General features: G+C 42.5%; 1 protein-coding gene across 1 annotated transcript in view; it reads left to right on the top strand.

Annotated features, from left to right (window-relative positions):
* Positions 1 to 24,403, top strand: part of DISC1 (disrupted in schizophrenia 1) — a 483,854-nt gene that overhangs the window by 176,981 nt on the left and 282,470 nt on the right. The window contains exons 7-8 of the mRNA XM_019527173.1: positions 3,643 to 3,697; positions 9,977 to 10,079. Of these exons, the coding sequence (XP_019382718.1) occupies positions 3,643 to 3,697; positions 9,977 to 10,079 (158 nt within the window). The remainder of the gene's footprint in view (positions 1 to 3,642; positions 3,698 to 9,976; positions 10,080 to 24,403) is intronic.

Below are 24,403 nucleotides of genomic sequence, written 5' to 3'. Positions count from 1 at the left end.
GAGAAATTTGCTCATATAGAGCTCATTGCTGCTGCATCTTGGCGGATCATGGGACCTTTTCACTACACTGCAATCTTCACTGTTTTTTTTTTGTAAATGTCTGTTCCTGTAGTTTTTACCATTACCTTGCATCTATTCTCTGCTATTTAAATGTCCCAGAAATTTGTATCAGCTTGTAACTATTGCCAAGAGTTCTAGGGCAAATATAAATATGGGAGGTAATCTTCTTTTATAATGTTGCTGAGTTGAGCAGTGAAGAGGTAGATCATATATTATTGGTCTTTCTGTAAGTACCTTCCTAATTCTGTTCTGCAGTAGATTTGCATCATCAATGAATGGTTGTAGAATAGCTCAGGAATGAGAAGAGTCAGCAAACAGCTGAATTTATATACATAATACTGTACATCAATCCTGGAGTGCTGTATTTGCTGTGAGATACTTTTATTATTGTTACTACATTTCTAGGCACTTGAGGTAGTGATACACAATTCCCTGGCACTTGTTACATTCATGATTAATGTGTCAATTGTGTCAATTTAAGGCTCCATAAAATAGGAAACCAGTCACAAAGGGCGCCTATGCACGTGATGGACTTCTGCTCCTATGTGTGCTAATTAGCATGTGTCAGAACAGGTAATAAAGTCTGCTGTGCTAATTAGTACACTCCAGCAGCTCATTGAACAAGCTTTAGTTACAGCGCCCCCATGACAATTTTGAAGTGTGGGATGCTGAATACACATGATGCTGCGGGCACTAATTCAAGTGCGCCCCCTCCCCACCCCACCCTGCAGCATGTGTATAGACACTGAAAGATGTGGGACTGCCATCCATATATAATATAGAATGTGTACCCCTAGTTCACAACCCCTGATACAGAACATTTTTGTGATAGGTTTGTACAGTGCCTTAAATTGAATGCATGGTGTGTTCACACACCATGGCTATCTTGGGCTCAATGCAGAATCAGCCCCTGACAGCCCTGGGTCTCTAACCAGCCCAGAGCTGACAGTCAGCTGATTGTCCCCTCTGGCCTTGGGCAGCCCTGAGTCTCCTGCTGTCCCAGGGCTGTCCTGGGGGCCAGTGCCAACAGTCAGCTGATTGTCAACACCAGTCCATATGGCAGCTGCAGCTCTCCAAACAACCCAAAGCTGCCCTGATCTGGAGCAGGGAAAGTTGGGGAGCTTCCTTCACTGGGAAATTTAAATCTCTGTACATGTCAGGGCTGTTAGATGTGGAAGTTTAAATTACCTTGTGTGTGGAGCCCCTCGAGTCTGCCTGCCAGGAGGCTTTGATTCCCCATGCCTGGCAGCCCTAGCTGGGCTGCTGGGAGCAATGATTTAAATTCATGGGCAGTGGGGAGCCCCTCAGCTTCACCCCTCCAAGGGGCTTTCATTCCCTGGAAGTGGCAGCAAGAATGCCAGCAAACACACAGTTGACACCTCTCTGATTAGATGGTGAATGAGATGGAGTTGCAGGAGAGGAAGGAATGGTTTGACACTTCAGGTAGCTGGATTCTGTCCCTGCCTCTGCTACAGAGCCTCTATATCAGTCTGGGCAGGATACTTAAACCACATGTTTACAGGAAGTCATTAACAGTGTTCCTCATTTTCTAGGTAGCAAGCTTAAGACACCTGGGATCTAAGATTTACAAGAGTGCTTGGGATTTGACTGCAAGTGAAGGCACTGAAAGCTATGCTTTGAACACATAAAGCACTATTCCTACTACGCTTTCAGAAAGATCAGGCTAAGAAAGACAAAATAAGCACTCAAAATTATTGTGGGATCTTCAAGTTTGTGAATCTGTGACTTAATAGCTTTTACATAAAATGAGGAATTTTTGTGAAGCACTCAAGTGCTTTAAGTAAGGAATTGGGCCACACATTGTAAAATGAAATATTAATTTGCTGCTTATGAAGTGACTGCCATCTGTAGTGTGTGCTGAATGAGTCAGGTTTATAAAAAGTATAGTAGTGAGTGTGTGATCATGTAATTAAATAGTCCACTAATGTACCAATGAGGTAAGGGGTCAAATGAAGCTTGCATTTTTGACATTTTCTAACTTTTGAGTGTTTGGCTTTGCTGCCTGAATAGTCCCTCCCCCCAAGGTTTTTTCACACTACACGTTCAGAATATAGTATATACTTGCCTCTTCTACATGAGACACTGACTGAGTAGTAGCTTGTTACTACTGTGCAAGTAGCATAACATGGCAGGAAGCATGATACAATGTTGTTGTGCAGTAGTAACCAGTTACTGCGCAGTCAGTGTTACCTAAAACCTGTTTGGCAATGATACTGTGCACTAACTCCGGTTACTTGTTTATAGAAGTACTAAATGACTGTGCAGTAATGATTGCACAATCAGCATCTTGTGTAGATGCGGCCACTGTAGCCTATATCACTGGCTATTCATTGATGCATGCCCCAATTTAGTAGGCCTCTCAGTGTTGTGTACATGTCGGTTGTACCTGCAAGGCTTGAGTGTTCAGTTGAATAGCACGGGCCAAATATTTGGTCTTGTATTACACTGCTGAACCAAAATAGAAATATTTTCATATTTTTTTTTAGTGAAGACAGGTTGATGGGTTTCACGTATTTTCTACCAGTGTTAGAAACATGACTACAATAAGATACTATATTTCCTAGCATATAGCATACCCTGGAATAAAACGAACCTTATTTTTGAAAGGCAGAATGTAGGGAAAAATATCTTTTCTTTGTATTTGTACTTCTCACTTGTAGTAAGTTCCTGAGAAGCAGCAGCTGAGCCTACCCATTGTTTTGCAGTCATGTGCAGATTTTACTTTTACCTTTGTCTAGTAAGGTAAAAACTGCTTTTACTGTATTTCTTGCATATAATGTATGCTGCAATTTCCAGCAATGGTTTTTAAGTAAAAAACAATAGTTATATGCAAGAAAATACAGTGATTTTATTACACAATTTTTGGGGCAGTCATATGTTTGTGAATGGTCCATCACTTTGTTGTCCTGGTCCCTAGCCTGCGCTCCTAGGCACTGCTGCTGTATAATTACTAAGTAGGAGTAATAGAAATAATATTTTCATTTATATAGTAAATTAAAATCAGCAGGTAAAGCGGACTGCTGACTAGTTTTACTGTGCTTCTCAAAGTATAGAAGTAAGCAAACTCCTCTCCACTGTTGCACCAGAGTGGCAAGCAACAAAGAATGCAAAACTAGGGGGAGACAAAGGAGGCAGTCTTCCTCTTGCCCCACCTCCCCACCTGCCCCTTGCCACTTGCTTCCCCCATGGAGCCCCAGCTGCCTGCCCTGGGCTGGTACTCAAATCCAAGACAGGGGTTTCCCCCCACCCATGTTGAATGGGGGGAAAAATCCATGCCTTAGATTTGACTCAATATATTGTTTAATTAAAAATGAGGCTAGAATGAGGTTGCGGGGGGAAGAGGGGTGATTTTCCATTTTGATGATTCACATGTTAATGTTATTGATTATAAAGACTGAATGAGAATTTGAACCAAATAGGAATTTTATCTTGAAATTGGCCCTTCATACTGGGATGAATAATTTAGAAACCTTTGTGCCTCTATATGAAAAAGTGTGTTGTGTAACAGAGCATGATTTAGTAGAGAAGGTCAACATTTTTATTTTATTTTAATCCTTATAGCCTTCAGGAAAAAGAACAGTCACTCAGCATGTCCATTAAAGAAACTGCTGCCAAAGTAAGTAAATGTCAATTAGCATTCTTTTCAGTACGTTGAAGAGACTAAGATAATGCTTTACTTTTTTAATGTAATATTTAGTATTTTGAAAGGCTGAAATATATGGATTTCTCCTGAATGATTTTTTGCTTCATGTGTAAATATCCTTAAACATCTATTTAAAAAAGGGAAATTTAAACCTGGTGAAGGCAGTATAAATGCATGTGTGTCTGCCAAAGGAAGCAGGTGGAGCAGTGCATTAAATGTAACATTTCTTGGCTCATGTTCACTCAGGAATCCAATCTGTTGGCCTCAGTTTAGAAAAGAGCTGTCAGCTTTATGAAATGAAAGTGAACTCTGATAACAATTGAATGTCTTCATTCTCAGGGTAGAGGGGCTTATCCTCATACCTGTTTTGCAGGTGTAATTCCAGAATAAATCTTCTAAAGGCAGAGTAATTATTTGGAATTTATGTTGGTGGAAATGTAATCAAGTTGAGGGGTGATTATGGGAAATTCCTTTTTAATCTCAGCAGAGTAAAACACTAGACACATTCATGTAATGCGTCATAATTTTCTTGACGCCGGTGGATTGTATTGCATTTCTATGTTCCGCTGTACTGACCTTCATTTTTATATCATCCCTTTGGAGGCCTTGATTCTTGAAAATACTTATGCATGTGCTTAAATTTAAGCAGGCAAGATATCCCATTACTAACATCTGTAGTAAAAATAATGCCACGTATAGCTTACAGAAGTGGGGGCTTGGTTATCACATGGCTCACACATTTGTATAATACATAGTGGTATAGCTGCTTGATCCATGACAGGTGGGATTTTCAAAGGTATTGTGTGAGATAGGGGTCCTGGTTCCATTGTATTTCTAGTAGTCCATCACAGTAGTTTGTGCTCATTTTTGAACACAGGTGCCTTAAATGACACGTGTAGAAGACTAATTTTTTGAAACTCTATCCAAGAAATAAGCAATGGGTTATTCAAAAAACCATTTATACATTTTCTTGTATGGTTTGGGCATGTGAATGCATACTTGATATGTACAAAAGTTTGTTTGTGCCCACTGTCATACTCAGTGTGGGTATAAACAGTATGTACACTATCCATTTTTACAGTTACTAAGACATGTAGTAACTTGCAGATTTTTGTAGGGAGTTTTGGTTCCTGATGGTTTCAAATTGAATTCCAAAGTATTGTGAGACTTGCAATATACCTGTATTTTCATCATGGATGCTGTTGCTTTCATTTAGTTCCCGTCTGACTTTCAATTTCTTCTTCTACAGTCTCCAACCACTAGAACGGTTATAGAAGTTGCATATATAAGAATGGAACATTATGCGAGTTTTGTTCTGACAGTGGCCAGTTGTAGATGTTTTGACGAGAGATTTGAATTATTTTTTATGCCCATAATTCTGTAATGCTATATAGTAGGAGAGAAAATTACCTTCTTGATCTTGACCAAAAATCTGTTTATATCCTGAAATGTTAAGGTTACACTTCTAGCTGTCTCCACCCCTCTATCTGTAATTCAGCATTTTGAAACCTTTGGAAGCTTAAGTCCCATTTTAAGAAATTTGAACCAATCATACACTGCCTGTCTAACAGCTCTGTCATGAGTTGTAAAAAGACTATAAATCTCATCTCTCCCTGCTGTAATTTATGGCACTTTACAGGAAGCGCCATAAATTACAGTGCTCCCTCCATAGTGGGGAGGGTTTGGGGGATTGAGCTCCAGTTCGGAGAGGCTACATGTCTGAAGCCACGCTCCTCTAGCCCTGCCCCTTCCGCTTCCCAGCTCTGGTGCCATCTTCAGAATGGGAAGTGGGAAGGGAACAGAGGGAGCTTGGTTTGGGGTTTGCTCAGCCTATACTGGAGGGTGGGGCAGATGGATTGCAGCACCTTCAGCTCCCAGGACTTGCTGACAGACATTAATGAACTCTCTATTTCGGAGAGTTCAGATTGTCAAATGATTGGGTATTTTTAAGAGTTTTGCAACCATGCATTTCTGTCAGTACATGGCTGTAGAGTGGTTCAGGGGCCCAGTCTCATGACAAACTGTCACTTCTGTCAGTGCCCTTTATCACTGCATTCCTGCTCCCTTACTTGCATAGACACATGCATGGGAAGTGCTGGTGTATACCTTCATTATATGACAATACCATACTTCCTTGCTCTCTATTTTAATATCTTTTAATGAGTAGACATGTGGATAACAGACTTCATTTTTTTTAAATGAAAGCTTAAAAATTTAGGATAACAATTGAGAGGTTTTTCTACTCTCTACCTTACCCAGCCAGTCCTTCATGCTTCCCATGGAGATGAGCACTGTTCACACTCTGGGAAACCTTGTGGTAACTTCAAATATTAGTCCAATCTCTCTCTGTCTCTCTCTTTCTCTCTCTAAATAAAACTAAAAAATGTCTAACAATATAAAGGTACAGGTGTAGATATAGATATAGATATCTAATCCTGTTCTCAGTGGTGGCAGAGGATAGAACAAGGAGCAATGGTCTCAAGTTGCAGCAAGGGAAGTTTCGGAGAGAAATTAGGAAGAATTTTCTCACAAGGCAGTAAAGCACTGGAACCCAGAGAGGTGGTGGAAGCTCCATCCTTGGAGGTTTTTAAAGCCTGGCTAGACAAAGCCTTGGCTGGGATGATCTAGTTGGGGATGGTCCTGTTTTGAGCAGGAGGTTGGACTGAATGACCTCCTGAAGTCCCTTCCAACCCACATTTTCTATGGGTACTTTTACATGTGCTCCAGGAGATGGAGGGTGAGGGGGGGCAGTGTGAAGGAGAGCAGAGTAAAGAACATTATAGGTCTTTTTACCTTCTTCATCATAAGGAGAAATCTCTTCTCCTTCCTGACAACTGCTTCCTTTCCCCAGGCCTTTAATATTTACATTGCCATTCTTTACCTTTTTTATTTCTTCAATGTCATTTTTGAGTTGAGGCAGCAAAAGCCAAAGCTAGCATAGTAAAGTGAACAGCCTTCCCCACCCACGTCCTTCCCTCAAGAATGAATACAGGACTTTGATATCAAGCAGTGATATTTTACTGCGTTACTTAGATTATGACACTGACAGAGGTTCTGCCCTTTGCTTCAGACATAGACAGTCTTTATATCTCTGTTTTTCTAAGTAGTCATTACAGGAAATGCTGAAGACAGCATGGTAGTTTTGAAAGGATGAGTTAATTTTAGTGTTCTAGCCCCCACAACTACATTTCCAACTACATTTCTGCCGCTGTGAATTAACATCACACATGGAAGAGATGCAGTTTTGTCAGTATTGTGTCAGTATTTTCTTTCTTTGGGCTAGATCCTACAAATTCTTACTTGCATGGTTTTCAGCTTCTGCATTGGGATTGTGTTTAGTTACTGATGTAAGCGCTAGTTTGCAGGGTTCATCTGTAGGATTAAATTATCTTTGGAAAGGTGAATCTGAGAAATGCAAAGAATATCTTTATCTATATAGTTGTGTGTATATATAGATAGATATATCCTTTGCATTTCTCAGATATCTATATCTATATATATATCTATATATCTATACATTCATTTAAAAAAATACCCATCCATCCTGCACTGACAATATTCAAAGGGTTAGTTATCTTGCCTCATGTACACCCATGTTGGAGCCCAATCCTTACCTGCCTCTGCAATGGTGGGGAGGGGAGAGTGAGCTGCTGGCGGGCAGAGCAGTCCCTGAGCTGCAGGGTGCGGAGGACTGGTGTTTCCCTCTGTGGCAGCAATGGCTCCCCCCGATGGCACCCACCCACAGGCACCCAGCTCGGCTAGTCCTGGGGGGCACCACAGCTGCGGAGGGAAGCACCGGGCCCCTGCACAGCTCAGGCAGGCAGGCAGGCAGGTTGCGGGGGAGATCAGGCTCGCTGCTTTTTTTTCCCTCCTTCTGTGGAGCCTGCCTTTTATGCTGCTGGGCTGCCTGCACAGTCTGCTAGCACAGCCCCTGAGCTGCACAGAGCCTGGTGCTTCCCTCTCCACCATTGGAGTGGCGGGTAAGGATCGGGCCCTGACTCTTCACCCTAAATTGAAGCGGTGTTTTAAAAAAAAACACTGCTTCAGTTTAGAGAGAATTAAACCCCCATGTTGTCTACAAGTGCCCATGGGGATTTAAAGATTATGACTATTAACATGTAGTTGTTATCAGCCAAGATAAAGCTACCTTAGTATTTTCTTTCCCCCTTCTCTTTCATTTGTTGAAAGATCCCTTTTGATAGTGATGGGGTTGATGGTCAGTGGAAAAGTGGAAGGACAGGTAAAGCACAGGTAGTGTGAGAGCCTCAACAATGTGCCTTACTCCTGTTTTACAGAAAGCATCTTAAGAAATAACTGAGTTTCCATATATTCCATTGTGCCTCTACTTCGGCTGGTAACAAGAGGGCCAATCAGCATCAGTTCTGATGGTGGAGTTTGTGATGTGGACACACTGTTCACTAGGAACCTGATTAAATCTACCAACTCATTTCACATAATTACCAAACAGCTGTCCCATGGTAATGATGTTAAGTTACTACCAGCATGGGACATATTCATGCTGACTTCCTTGAGGTGGGAGATTCCTTGTTTAATTACCAATCCCCTGAGCCATCCAGTGTCCGTAGAGAGAGAGCGCCATTTAGAAAGAAATCAGTGAAAATATTACATTTTATTCAGTTTTGAGAATAAGAAAACCCTCAGTTTTCTTAGGCACATTTATCTGACTATTATAGTTCCTCACCATCATGAGAAAATTATTGGATAAATTAGAGCAGAAAATAATGTGGACTATCTAGAGACTGAACAAAGCTAAATTATATACAGCAGTGACTAGAACTATCAGCATTACAATTTAATAGGACTATTCAGAGAGGTTATATATTAATAGTGACAGCTTGAAGGATAGTTTTGTTGACTAAAGGAATAGCTGAATCAATTATGATTAACAGATGCTTTTATTTAAAATAATGGGATATTATAAATAAATGTAATAAGATCTACATATTATAGTTAATGTTATATAGTTAACATAAGTCTCTAGGATATATCTAATTATATTCTTACAGTGCCAGGGTCTGAAGCATAATTCAGGTAGAAGGGAATAATTTACAGGACCTTATATAACAGACATCAGTGGAGTTTTTGTCTCTTTCTATATGCAACATATTTCATCACCACTTGTTATTGAGGAACATGGATTATCAAGGCTATAAAAGGCAAACAAGCTTTTCTTGACACAGCAGCTCGAATCTAGTCTTATCAAAGATGTTTTAGTACAATTTTTACTATTGTTTGATACTTGTTTCCATCCACTGTTATATTTTTTCCAAGTGTAAGCTACAATTTTAAGCAAATGATTGATGACTGTCCTTAAAACAAAGGTGTCAGCTGCCAGGCTGGTACAATTTCTTTCTAGAAGAGTGTAGTAGGAGAGGCTTTTTCCCCTTTTGGGAGTTCTAATGTCTGTGGGTAGTGACGAGCTCTGAAATTTATGAGAATTGTCAGAAAAGGTAAGGATTCTACATGGAATTTAGCATGGTTCAGAAACAGTAACATACATTTCCCTTTGTATTTGTTTCCACAGTCCTTTCCTGATCTTTCCAGCTCTTACTCCATGAACTGTTCTCCTTTGCTTTCTTTCTTACCTGTTTTCCAGTTTTATGGACAGATCTACTGAAGGTTTTGAACCCAGAAGACTTTCCTCACAATGCTAGTGTTGCACACTGATCCAACAGCATCTAATGAACTCTAAACACTATAGATTCTTGAACTAATAGTATAGGTGACATTCATTGCCCACCTGTAGTAAAAGACCAGAATCTGGTAATTGCAGCCAAGTGGTTGGAGACAGTATATTTCATAAGTAAATTCCCAATACTGTCTGTGTTAGTGAATTTTAAATTCCAAACCCCCATTTACTTGAATTCCATTGGTTACCATGCAGCATTATTGAAAAATGGGACATTGGAGCAAAGTTCATAATGGAAAGCCTTTCTCTTGTATGCAGTCTCAATATATACTACTGAAACATTCTGCATTAGTTCTCTCTTGTGGGTAGCAAAGAATAGCATTAATCTTTTCTAATTTTTATAATAGAATGCATAGCAAAGCAATTGAATTTTGCTCTGAGTCTTTATAGAAATATCACAGATCACTTTTTATTAAGGTTTGCTATCTTGTTTTAGAATGTTATGTCATGTCTATAAACCAAGACAATTTGAAGCCCCATTTAAATTGCCCGATATTTTTACATGAATGAATTATATATCATGGCTGTCTGCCTCAATCTAGGTTTGTACCAGTCAAAAACTCTGCAGTACTTTAAGGAGGAAAGTGAGTGATATTGAAACCCAACTACCAGCTCTACTTGAAGCCAAAATGCTTGCTGTGTCAGGTAAGTTTTTATGTGGGGAGAATGACTGCATTATAGAAAATGTTTGGTGATGGGGAGGTGAAATAGTCATCCGGAGTGTTCCAGCTCTCTTCACAGTAGTCCAAATGAATAAATAAGCTATCAGTAGCTTTCTTGACTTTCATAAGTTAAGTGTTTATGGCTATTTTGTTTTAGAAGGGCCATAATAAACTTATACAAAAGATATTATAATTACATGTATTGGTTTTAAATTGCACTTTAAAATGGAATATAATAATTGGCAGCTTCTGCTATTCAGATCATTAAACTACTAATTTTGGCAGCAACAGAGCAATTTGGCCCTTAGAGCACTCACACATATTATTTACAACAAGTAAAACAGTGAAATGTGAATACAGAGCCTGATTCATAACAGCTTTTCATGCCACTTATTTGGGATTGCTGTGCTATTTATTAAGGCGAAAAATACTAAGCATAGTTCTGTTTTTGACTTAGAACTGGCTTTTTTAATTTAGCCGGTCCTTTCCATTTGTGTAAGTAGATACCTCCCCATTAAGCACCTGTTACTGAGCCCAAGAGGAGGAGGGCACGGGTTCAAGCAGAAAAGGTATTTCTTCCTTACATCAAATTAAAGGAATAAGCTAATGACTAGTTTATGTGACAGAGTTACCTATAGCCTTAGGTATTTTGCTTCTTATATGCATAAAATATATACTGCTATATATAGGTGCCTTTTAGAACTGATTAAAACAAATTTTTTTAAATGATGCGTTATCGTGGGAGCACACATGCTGTTTGCCAGATATAAGTAATGTAAGATTTAAGTACAATCATCAGGATCAAACAAAATCTAAAAGGAAATAATTATGGCCCTGACACTGCCTGGCACTGAACCTTCTCAACTTCTGATGTCTCCATGAGTCCCTTGCAAGGTTGAGCCACTTGTGTTTTGCCTGTTGTGAAGATTGGAATGTCAGTCCTGTAACAAATATTCTTCTACATAGGTTAAAAAAACAAACCTCTTATATATTATTGCAATCGGGCCAGGTTATAGGAGGCAATGCCATGGAAGCCAGTCATCCTTGACTGTGAGAGATTGCTGATGGTGATGAATTTGGGGATCCTGGAAATTCAGAGATCCCACTGTCCCCTTCACTCACCAGCAATGTTCCCTCTAAGGAGCAGCAGTCCGTGAGCGCGCCACCTCGGTCTGTGAGCGCACTGCCTCAGTCCGGCATGGGACACTTACCAAGGCGGGCTGGAGGCTGGAGCTGGGGGGTGGGGCTGGATGCTGGGGCCGGGAGCCAGGGGCTGGGACCAGGGGCCAGGGGCTGGAGGCTGGGGCTGGGGCTGGGAGCTGGGGGCCAGAGGCCAGGGGCTGGAGTGGGGAGACAGGGGACAGGGGCTGGTGGCTAGATGCTGGGGCCAAGGGCTTGGAGCTGGGGGCCAAAGGCTGGAGCCGGGGGCCAGAGGCCAGGGGCTGGAGCCAGGGGCTGCAGCTGGAGCCTGGTGCAGACTCCCTGGCTCCGGGTAAGTGCTCCACTCCCTTGCGTCAGGGCCGGGGAGTGGAACGCTTCTCCAGAGCCGGCGGACCCCGTACCAGCTTCCATCCCTGGCTTGCCTCACCTTGGGGAGGAGCCACTGCCTGCCCCAGTGAGGCTCCTCTGGCTCTGGGACACTGCTCTGCTCCCCGGCCCTGACGCCATATACCTCCTCACTCCCTGAGGCGATGCGGGGGAGCAGAGCAGTGTCTTGGAGCCGGCAGAGCCTCACTCAGGGCAGGCAGCAGCTCCTCCCTGAGGTGAGGCAAGGCAGGGATGGAGGCTGGCGCGGGGGGCTGGTGCGGGCTTCACCGGCTCTGGGGAAGTGCTCCACTCCCTGACCCTGATGCGGGGGAGTGGAGCACTTCCCCGGAGCTGGCAGAGCCCGCACCAGGCTCCCGCCCCAGCCTCTCCTGGTGCGTGGCTTTGAAAAGGCTGTGCACAGCCACACTTTTAGTTGCGTGCAGCCACGCACATGCGTACCTTAGAGGGAACCTTGCTCACCAGTATGTGGGTCCACCTACAGTTGTCCCCCCTACTGCTTTGTGGTACTGAGCAGCCCTGATATACCTTTGCCCCGCAATCCTAAGCCACATCCCCCTCACCCTGCCCGTGTCCCTCATTCCTAACCTGCAGTCCCTACCTGCCCCCCACTCACTCCCTTCTGGCAGGAGCTGTCCCCCTGTAGCAGGACACAGGTCCAACTGTGGTCCTCCCCAGCTGCTGCTTTGTGGTGCTGAACAGCCCTGATATACCAGCGCACTGCCCCTGCTCATGCCATTGCCCATCACTCCCAAGCCACAGCCCACCCCCCACCTGCCCTACCTTGAGGCATCTGTGGGAGCTGCTCCCACCACCCTGTCTGGCTGTACTGCTGGTCACGTGTGTGCGTGCAGACGCATGTAGTGCCCCCTGCCTCTAATCACCTTCCCCCCACTTCCTCCAGCCCCAAGCAGCTCCTTGCTGCCAGCCTGCAAGGGGAAACCCACAGTTTCCCACTTCAAAGGGGAAAAGACAGGTTTTTCTCCCCTAAAGGGGAAAATCTGCATTTTTCCATAGGAAACAGAAAACACGGATCCCCGTCGCTGACACTGAGGGGTTGCAACAAGTGCAAACAGAAATCGGGCTAACAACAAGTAACTTCCCCTCCCTGCCCAACCTAATTTCTCGCTCTGTTTAGAACAGCTTGCTTGAGGGCGTATTCAGTAGGTGTGTGAGAAATGGGCCATATTCGATTCAGATTTGGCCCAAATCAGGGACAGTGATTCAATTAGTTGATTTGATCACTGTCTCAGTTTGATTTGGCTAAATCTGAATCTGCAGATTAGATGCTGATTCAGAGAATCAGTGATTTGGCCATAGACACAGCTTTAAAAGTTTTTCTACATACCTCAAGGTACCGGGTGTGGCTCATGAAAGCTGTGATGGTGGGGGGGATGGAGCTCCATCCGCCCCAGCATCTCAGCATTCAGGAGCTGCCTGGTACCTTGAGGTATAAAGAAAAAACATTTAAAGCTGTGTCCATGTCCGAATCATCGAATCTCTCCGAATTGATTCAGAGGGTTCTGATTCAATTCAGAGAGATTAAAGGGTCTCCTGATTCGATTTTGATTTGGAGATTCAGCTGCCAAATCGAGCCAAATATCTGCCAAATCGAATCAGCGACTGAAGCTTCTCACAGCCCTAGTATTCACTGCTGTGCCAAGCTCATCGAGACTGGGGTATTTTCCTTGTTTGCCTTTGAAACTGTCCTTTACAAAGAGGTCATCCCAAAGACTCCTGCTAATGAAACACTTCCTAGACTCCTTGCTGAAGTAGTGCCAGAACTTTGTTGGCCAGCGATAATATTGTAGCCCAAGTGTAGGCAGGGCTCAGGGGTTGAGCTTTGTACTTGATAAAGCAAGTTAGAAAGCCTGTGCCTAGGACAGTCTCCCTAAAACAGGGCAAACCTGCCAACAAAAAGAAAAAGAAGGTCCTAATATCTCTTAGAAGTGCCCTAGCAGGTAAGTGAATGATGAACTTCTGCTCCAGGAATGCACCTCATGCAGTAGATGAAGGGGAAGCTTGGCGGGAGAATTGTGGCGGGGGTGGGGTGGGGTGTGCGTGTGTGTAAATGTCCAGCTCTGTGTTGTGTCTGTGCCTGCAGCATGTGCCTAATATCATACCCCTCCACATAACCTGCAGGTAGGTTTCCAAGGGCTTGCCTACCTTGGGCAGCTCCAGGGCTCCGAGGCTTGGGCTCCAGGCATCAAAGGGGTGAGGAGGGGTCTGGGACTTTCTAGCCAGAAAGAAAACACTCCTGGGAAGATGCTTCTGACTCTCCTTCCCTTCCTGCCTCTGTGACTGGGGTCCAGCTTCCAGTGCAAACTTGAGCTGATTCCTCTGAATGAATTAAACCTCAGGAGTGATAATGGTGATGGGAGATGCAGGGAAGCTAATCCAATCCAATCCCCAACAAATCCCTGGTTTGTCATGTATGCCTCTTGGCTAATTCCCATCCCTTTAGCCCTGTCCATAACTGTACCCCAGAGGAAGCCGAGCTTGGAGCCTGCCTACCTGCCCATCCCTACCCCTGGCGGGGCACAGTGCACCTGGTTCCTGGAGTGGGGATCCTGTCCGGGTTCATGCTGCTGGCCTGAAAGCACCCGTAGACTCCTCCATGCTTCTCCAGACCCCACCCACATACCCTTGCCTTGCCCTCTGCAAGCCCTGCTGGCTTTCCCCATAGCCCCCTCTCAACTCCCCCAGTCCTGGCAGTGTCACCCACACCTGACCCACAGGGCCCCCCACAGCCATGCTGGTGCCCTTCATTCCCAACCCAGAACCCCCTGCCGCCTCCCCTAGTCCTGGTGGAGGGGGCTGCCAGACGGCCTCTAGCCCCCTGCAAGCTTTACTTACCCCAAAAGCTTCAGGAGGAAAAGCGAGTCTGAGCCAAGCCTTGGCTGACCCAGGTACTCAAGCATCGCCCCTTTCGCCTCTCCCTCCCTCCCTCTCTGGACAGGGCTTAGGGTTTCCTGGCCTTTTTGCAAGAAGCTCTTGCAGGCTGGAACTCTGCCAGCCAGCACAGAGCTCTTTGCAAAAGAAATGCCCTCAGTTTCCTGCTTCAAATGGGGAAATCCATGTTTTTCCCCCATGAAAACGGAAAATCTGCATTTTTCACCTTTAAATGGGAAAATTTTGCATTTTTTCCACAGGAAACAGAAAGCTCAGATCTCTAATAATGATGACAGCAGGCAGTTTAATGCTACTGTTCTTATAAACTTTGTTGCTAGTGCTGTCATTGTGGTTGTTCCGTGCAGGGTATTCGTTTTATTTTTAAAGGAGTAACTGCCCTATTTCTGAGCAAATTGATTGCCATTTTTAGCTCTTCCAGTTTAGGGAATTTCAAAATTGTTGGAAAGCGGTGCCTCCCTTTCCAGAATATGTCTATTTTATTTCTAGATTTCAGCTGATAGAGGTTAAGAGTTATCCAATCTGCTGACAAAACAGAAGCAAGCAGTCCTTACCAAGGCATAACTTCCATTTACATGAGTAAGATTTTTCCCTGAGTGAGGATTGGTTCCAGGCTCATAGTCTTTAAGTTTATATTGTTTTCCTTTCTACGGTTATTTTTGCATGTGTGTGTTATGTATGGTTCGTGTATTTTAAATATTCTTTTTCAAAGGTGGATTTTTGCAAATGTCCTCTTCTGAGACATCTGACTGGCAGAGCACAAGGTCTCTGAGTTTTCTCTTTGACAATTGTGCTGCAGAGAAAAGAAGAAAAAGTAGATGTTGTATATGAAAAAGTTGTGCTGCATGTTCACATTGTCGCTTACCTTTCAGTCCTCTTGGGTATGAGGTACAAACCTCATATCCCACAAAATTGATCAGGAGCTTGGTGGCACTGTAGAGCCTCATTTCCCACTGAAATCAATGGAAGACACCGAGGGCAATCATCATTGCAACTTTGCAAGATCATAGTTTATATGCTTTATTGCTGCAGTTTACCTGTCATTTTACCAAGGAGTAAAGGGTATAGAAGTAAAACAGAGTAAGACAGTTTACCAGGCTTAAAATAGGTTTGAAGAATGACAGCTTCAGACAGAAATAAATAAATAGTGACATAATCAAAGTCAGAATATGGGTGGTGGGAAATGGGAAACTGCAATAAAGTCATAGAGATAGGAGGGGTAATGGAACAACCTGATGAAACACTTGAGTTGCTTATACCCAAATAGACTAACTAAATCAGAGATGCATAAGCTTTCATAAGTAGCACCTTGCACTCATTAATTACACCAATCCCTCCTGGAAAATGACAGTCATCTCAAGGTAGCCATGGACTCTTGGTTTACAGACAGCCCCATAATCTTAAATGGCATCTCCCCATACCACCTAGCTCCCATAGGCACCACACCTTGCAGTGGACTCAGAAGCCAGCTGTGCCTCCTTAGTGATATAGACCACATAATCACTGGACCAAATAATATAGGTTATAACACTTGAGCTTCATTCACTTTCACTCTACCAATATCAGTACCTGCTTAGAGTGCTTTTCCACTGTCTATACTGGACTGTTGGACTGCATTACTGGTATAGAAGGATACCCGGGACAGGGAAGCTTGTTAAGGAAGAACAGGAGGGGAAAGAAGAAAGGAGGTGTTGCATTGTTTATCAAGAATGTGTAGATCTCTGAGATACAGCAGGGGGGAGAGGCGGACTTACTGAATTTTCTGAGTGAAGGTAAAGGGGGATTAGAACAAAAGAAAAGAGGCAATGCTGTGGTAGAGGTCTAGTATCAACCACTCAGTGAGAACAAGGAGTGGATGAGGGTGTCTCTGAGCAGCTAGCAGTAACATCAAAAGCACCTGGTGATAAAGAGAGAATATAGTTATTCCAATGCCTGTCAGAAAAGGAATAGGGCAGGGCACAGATAGTTAACATTAAGTGCTTTGAATGTGCCAGAAACAAGGTTTTATTTTAGAAGAAAAAAATGATTAGGGCATCAGTCCTTTAGATGTGATTTTGAAGGAACTGCTTGAAATCTAAAAGTGGAAGGTAAATCAAGTGCAACTGATCATGAAGTGGCAGAGTTCAATGTCCTAAGAAAGGGAAGAAATCAGAAAAAGGAGTTCAGTAAAGTAAGCTTAAATTCAGAGAACCAGTAGGAAGAGCCTGTATGGAAGGTAATTTAAAGGTAGGGGCACACAGATAAGGTACTATGAGGTAAGAGGGTATAAATCTACTATGGCAGATCACCATCTACACAGAAGCTGCCTGTGTTTATCCTGCAGTAAATGCAAAGTTACTTTCCCTGTATCTCCCCTTCCCATCATACCTCAAAATATTCATGCTTGTTCACTCACGCTTTAATGGATAAAGGACTCTTACACTTCTTTAAGGGAAAGAGTAGAGAAGGTAGAGGGAGTGTAGGCGGGCCAGCATGATTGTAATGATTAAGGAAATGTGGTTGAGTGCTTGGGTGCGAGCATTGTAATGGGATTTTTAGGTTGTAAAAGTTATAAGTATGCCAGGGCCTGTCAAGTGAACCATACTGGTAATGAGACAGGCCTGTGAAAGTAGAAGTCTGTCTGTCTGTCTGTCTATCTATGTAGAAATATTTTTTTGCAAAAAAAAATAAAGTAAGAGGTAGTTACTGAAAGAAACGATATTAAGTGCAAAATGACAAATTAACCCGATTCTGGAGAAAAATGGTGAACTTAGTAAGAGACTAGTATTGCTTCATAAGAAATCTTTAAGAGCCCCAAAATCCAGAAGGAATCGTACTTAACTTCCCTTATTTCTACTTGCTGTAAGAATAAGCATCAGGAATAGCACAAGCACATTGGGATAAAATCAGAAAGGCTAAGAGACAAAATAAGGGTGAAGTTTGCTGTTACACCTGGAACATACTAACTCTGGAATAAGTAGTATTAAAAATAGAACATGTTGTGAGCAGTTGCACATTAAGGGTTAAACTGTTTCTTCTTACCTGTACAGCTCTGACTTGCCATTAGAGGGCTGGTAAGCAGGGGCATCGGAAGGAGCCAGGATACCTGGACTCCATCCCCACTATAGGTGGGTGGGAGGGCTAAGAGTAGTGTATCTGGGGATGCTGGAGGTCTGCAAATTGCTCATTTGTTCTCCCTGAAGCAGATTGAAGTTACCCTAAAATGAGCTAGATAGCATGGCCCAGAGTTAACCTTCACTTGAAGTGGCATAACACTGGGAAGGTCAGAGAGCACTTAGCATGATTTAACAAGCTTTAATATATGGATGCACACATTTTAAGTGCCCTTAGTCTGATCTAAGCGTAATGTGCAACTTCACCCAAAGTTGCAACTAACAAGGGTATAAAAAGCAACAGGATATAAATACGTCAGAAGTCTGGGGGAAAGCAAAGGAAAGAATAGATCCATTTCTTAACTAGGAAGGTGAACAGTGGATTATATTGAGAAGGCTAAAGTATTTGATGCCTTCTTTGCTTTAGTCTTTACAAGAAAAAATATTTCTAATCAGATATTTAACATAATTTGCTTTAGCAATATAATAGGAATGCATGCCAGACAATGGAAAGAACAGTTTAAGGAATATTTCATGTACATTAGATATACTCTAGTCAGCTGTACCAGTTGTAATTATGCTGAGGGTACTTTAGGAAATGGCTGAACCAATCTATGAAATATTCATGGCTTCTTAAGAAATCATGGACAATAGGGAGGTGAAAGGGGCGGAGACTAGAGAAAGTCAAACATACTTCCTAACTTTAAAAAAGTTTAAAAAGGACAACCTAGCAAATCTTGAATGAATCAGCCTATCTTTGATGCCTGGAAATGTGCTGGAGTAAATAAATAAACTACAGAATACCCCAAATAAACCACAAAACACATAAGCACCTACAGGAGAATCAAATTATTTAAACAACCCCTCCAACATGAATTTATGAAGTTCAGATCATATGAAAATAATGTAATTGCTTTCTTTGAGCAGATAACTGACCTAGTGGATAAAGGAGAAACATTAACTGTGTTATAGTTTGATGTTAGTGGCTAGGGACAGACATTTAAAAAGCCTGAGCCTGAATTAATTCCCCTCTGCGAGTCCGGAGCTGCAGATATGGTGCAGAGCCCCGGGGATAGAAGCAGCCAGGCAGGCTGTGCGGGGCTGCGCTCCTCACCCCAAATGCAGTGCTGGGACTAGAGATTCTTATCTCATTACCTGGATTAGCCTTTTTTCATCCCTGTGTTTATTTCTTGTTTGCCTCCCTCAGGACTGGTCATCAGCCCATATTCAATTAGTCTAGAACAGGAGCGGACAATTATTTTGGGCAGAGGGCCGCTTACTGAGTTTCAGAAAGCCATCGAGGGCCGCGTGATAGGCAGCTTAAGGCAGATTAATTAATTTTCTAAACTTTTTAGGGGCCCTGCGGGCCGGATAGAATGGCCTGGCGGACCACATCTGTCTCGCTCTGGTGGTGCTTACAGTAAATTTAAGCACGTGAAAGAAGACTTAGTATGTCTTTCTCATTCCACTTCCCTTTCCACATCTAATGCAACATACGGAACCCCTGACCACCATTCCTAGCTCACTATCTCCTCGATACATTTATTCATTTACATTTTAAAAGTTGTTAACGTGAAAATAATTGCTCCTTGCTATTTGGTGCCCTCTGGTGCTGCATGCACAGATCATGAGCAGCAGTTTATTGGGCTGTTGTAAATTTCCTTCCTTACATGACCCAAGTTGTTGCTTTATACCGGGCTACATTCCCCACTATAAATCTGCCTAACTGGCCTGCCCCTTTGCTTTGGACAACATACAGAGGAGTAATGTCCTTATCTGTCTTTCATGTGTTTCCTGGCTTTTAGAGTTTATATTTAGGTTACCTGCAGAAGACTCCCTAAGTCCTGACTCGTTAAAGGTGGGGGGTCCCAACCCATGCACAGGGGCTGAGGTGAAAGTCTGAGGCTGTCTCTGAGATGTACAGATCCCAGCATGCCTGGGGGCATAGGGAACGGCTAACATACAAGAGCAGCAGGGGTCCCCAGGAATCCTGAGCATTAAGTTTATACCTGTCTATAGATTTTAATGTTCTGTTGAATACCTGGTTCTATATTCTTCCTCAAAGGGGTAGTGGGGGCCATACGCACAATGGGACAAATGTCAAGAGAACTGCAGGAACTAACAGACCTCCAAAGAAAGGCTGAATTCATAAGCTAGTTATCTATGTGAGCTGCAGGTGTGTGTGTCATTCATTTTTTTGCCTTCTCTATTGTAACCTCATCCTTGTACAAGTTAATTAGGCTAGATGGAGAAATGAGGCTGAGAAGATTTATAGCTCCTTTTGAAAGAATGTTGTGATTTTTTTTTTGTAACACTGACTGTACAGATTAGAAATCTTACGTTATAATTCTTCTAATAGCACCAGCTATCTCAGCTATATAAATGGCCTGCAAATGGGACCTGATTGGGATATTGATTATAATATGACCTCTTATAGTAAGAGCATCCATCATTTATAACTTGTGTGCACATAAGATACAACCAAACAGCCTGTTGTATGTATGTAACTACTGTCTTTTCACAGAACATATTGTGCTGGCACTGTTGCCTCTTTTATAATAAAATCTGGATGTCAGAAACTAGGGAATGAGGTTACCTCAGACAACTGCTAAAAATCCTGCAGCAAATTTACTGTTGGTGCTAAACACTACTTTTTCTTTGTGATGACTGAAGATAGGTATGACAGAACGAGAAGACTGAAAGATTGACAATACGTTGTGATGGATAATTAACCATGTGCCCGTGTATTTTTGGTAACGTGAACTCTTTGATTTCTTGTAATTATGCTGTGTTTTGCTTAATTTTATGCAAATTGGGTATGGTCCTGAGGTTCCTGGCAAGCTGACAACGTGGCCTTCTGTCAGGCAGTTTGCTCAATCTTTCTTTACATGATTCATAGGTTGTGTTGCTGTTCATTCCATCAGAAGACACTTGTATTCCTCTTTTGTAACTTTTTTTACTGACACAAAATGCTGTTAAGTAAGGGGAAGAAAACTCAGCTAGTTCATCAGTGATAAACATCAGTATTTCAGTGTGACTTTCATTTTTATTACTCAACCTCAATAGTTTCCTGACCCTTTGAGGACATGGGTGTTGCCAGACTAGCATCACTGGTCCATCATGCTTGGAGCCTGTTTCTAGAAATGTACAACACCTGATGTTTCGGAGGAAGAGGAACCACTGCACTCACCCTCTGCTTATCTAAACCTCATAATTCCCCATATCAGTGGGGCAGTGTTGCACTGTGGGGGATGAATCTCATAGTAAGCAGCTTATGTCCCACATAATGAGATGTAATTACCATAATCTTAGCCTATATAATTACTAGTGGTATAATTTCTCATAAATGCACCCATTCCTATACTAGAACTATATTGTCATGTCCAAACTGGACTGGTCCTTGTTACTGAATCTTAGGTCCCTGACTTACGTTCATTTAACAATGGATGGGATCTGTTCCTGATCTCAACAACTGGGGCCAAGAATCTGGGAGAAGTTCCCCAATCCCAGTGTCCCCATGCACTGGGGATGTCCAGAAACCATTTATGCAGCCAGGTTGCACATGCAGTTTTTAAAGGTCTCCGCACATGGGGACCCTGGAGTATGGGAACCTTTCCTTATCTCAAGATCTCCCTGGCTGGGATGTCACGTGTTTTGCTCTGCAGCTCCCTGGGGTAAGGGTATGTAGACTGTTATTCCTTCATTATTCATTTCTTCTCAAGACCCATCAGTACTGCTGCTATCTTGGTCACAGCAATGAATTTCCCTTCCTTTTCATTGTGCTAAGCTTATTGAGACTTTTCTTTACATGGTCACAGACCCCCTACTTCCTTTGCCAGTCTAAGCTATAACTAAAACCTATGTTCTCGTTTGTGACTGGAAGGAGAATGTTCAAACTTGTTTTTCAGTGGCATTGATGGATGATGAATAACCCGAGGTAAAATGGTAGCTAGCTCTTTAGTTCTTAATGCAACGGGTGTTAGTTTTTGAATACTTTGATTGTGGAGTGGAAAGGAGAACAGGTGCCTGTGCTCAGTAGTATTGCTGTTTCTCCCCCGAGTTTGTATTCAACGTGCGTATTTTTACATCATCCAATAATTGTTTTGTGGCTACATGTTGAATGACATTGGACATAGCTGCATAAGAGAAAGTAGCATATTTCTATCACTTTAATATAAATGATTCTGCTCATACTAGTTTGTGACTTACGACATATTAGAAAAATTGACAATCAGAAATAGTGGTCTGTTTCCTCATATGATCTTTTGCTTGGGAGAGGCTTGTAATGGAAAAGGGAGTGAGAGCGGAGTCTGCGGAATTGAGAACATCAGCTTTTCCCTCCACCCAGTGTACAGAATAAGTGCATTTTAGTACCTTTCTTTTCTCCCTGAAAGGTTTGGCTGCTACCTGTCCAAGAGCTAGAAACTCTTAAATAGCAGAGATTTGGTACTGGAAGGAGAGTTTAGGGTAGCGTATGCTTTGGGTTTACTTGGGGCATTTGTATACTGACTCTGTGGGAGCTTGGAAGAAAATTCCGATGGGGATTTTCTACATGGGTGTTTTTGCTTTTCTTGGAGTAGAATATCTATAGTTACTACTTGATTCAGTTCTTTTGTCATGATTTTATTAGCATAGTATGGGACAGCACAACATGTTACTAACACAAATTGATCAGCTGACTGATGTATTATACAGCCTAATTGGTTGTACAAAGTGGAAACTCTCAGGGTTTTTGTGTTAAATCTGTGTTCCATAAAATTTTGGCCCAGGGTTATCTGACTACATATGGCATTGTTCAGGAATGATGCAAAGCCAGAAAACCTGACAGAGGTCTGCTTCTGTCCAGTGCTTGAGTTCCAATCAGTCAGCTTTCTCAATCCAGAGTCTCTTACATGTACGGTTCACCACAACTTCCTTTCTCAGCTTAGCAATAGCTGACAGTTGATATTAACATACTGTAAAATTGCAATACTTACAACCAATCCATTAACTAACAACATGTTCAGTTAGTCTCTGAGTTGTTGCTCGGACCCTGTAGGCCTCTTGATGGACCTCAGCACTGCCATTGTTGGGTGGTTACAAGTCCATTTGTTCTGGTTACGCCATGGCTGGGGCTCAGTCAGCCAAGTTTGTTGCCTGTCTGAAACTTTCTTGCTCAAAACAGTGAAACTCCCTCCTTTCTCAGATTTGGAGAAGGTGTTGCTTATTTCTCTTTAACATACGTTTGTTTGGGGTGGCACCCTCATATGGCCACAGGCTGCAGCTTGTGACTCAATGGCTCTTTGCAGCCATTATTTCCCATTGTAGACATACATAGCAGCTTTTTTTGTGGAAGTGGCCATTCTTAGACCCCAAAATCATGCATTTTTTTTGTTTTGCCTTATATCTGTTTCTTTCTAGATCTGCAAGTGCCTGAGTTCTATTCTTAGTTTTCTGAACAGAATGTCAGCAAATGACAACCCATGCTGCATTGATATTTTGTATGTTAACACTGCTAAATATGGTTCAGTCTGACTCTACCGCCTTTTTATTTTTTTGATGCTGATTTCTACCAACCCATTAGTTTGAGGGGGAATAATGGTTTCATGTCCAAATCTGTACTTCTTTGTCAACTACATACAGTAAATTCATGCCAATTGAACTGTGGCCCAATGTTAGACTTTACTGTCTCCAGTATACCATGTTTAGGGGGAAAATTGATATGCATTATAATCTTTTAAACAGTTGTATCTCCTTGTAAAGCTATTTTAGGGCAGTGAGAATAATAGTTTAGGACTAGCTTTGTAGTTAAAAGCAGGTTTTAAACCTAGTGCAATTGAGGAGTGGCATGACACCCCATTCAATTAACAGCAGAAAGGCTTTAATAACAATACCACAAGCAAGCTATAAAACTAAATGACAGAAATTCATTCCTATTCAATATTTAATAAATTAGCTATCACCAAAGTTCAAATATATGTTTAGCTGCAAGAGTGTTTTCTCACCAGTGCAGGCCAGGAAGCAGTTTTCTTACAGCTTTCACTGAGTAGTATCCTTTGCCATGAGGAACTGGGTGCGATGTTGTGGTGATTTCTCTGTTTCTCACACAATTCTGTTTTGCTCTTATACTGTTTAATTGTATAGCTTCAAAGCATTCCTCCTTGATAGTTGGTCAGTTAAAGTCTGAACAAAGCAGGGAGGAAGGGACCATTACGTTACAATTGCCAACTGCCTGGCTCTTGTTTTGGATTGTCCAGCTGTGAAACTTGTTTTTACAAGTTTCTGATCAGTCCAGAGGTTACAAGTCAATCAAATGTGATTGACCTTGCTTAAGTGAATGGGATGCCTTGGGGCATTGGTCACAGGACACTATCTATGGGTAGCTGTTAGGGCTGTGAGAAGCTTTGGTTACTGATTCTCTGAATCCAAATTGAATTAGGAGACCCTTTAATTTCTTTTAATTGAATTGGAACCCTCCAAATCAATTCGGAGAGATTCAACGATTCAGACATAGACACAGCTTTAATTGTTTTTTCTACATACCTCAAGGTACCAGGCAACTTGCGATGCTGAGATGCTGGGGCACACAGGAGCGCGGGGGGGGGGTCCCCAGCATGTTTGGCAGGAGACCCAGAAGTGACCCAGAAGTACTTCCAGTCCACTTCTGCCATGTGCCCCCCCCCCCCGCGTGCTCTTGTGGTGCGTTCCATCTGCCTCCCCATCTCAGGGTTCACGAGCCATGCCTGGTACCTTGAGGTATGTAGAAAAAACATTTAAAGCT

This window comes from Gavialis gangeticus, unplaced genomic scaffold (assembly GCF_001723915.1).
Source record: "Gavialis gangeticus isolate Ggan-Ray unplaced genomic scaffold, GavGan_comp1, whole genome shotgun sequence".
In the NCBI taxonomy this organism is placed as follows: domain Eukaryota; kingdom Metazoa; phylum Chordata; order Crocodylia; family Gavialidae; genus Gavialis; species Gavialis gangeticus.
This window is presented reverse-complemented; position numbering and strand designations above follow the sequence as displayed.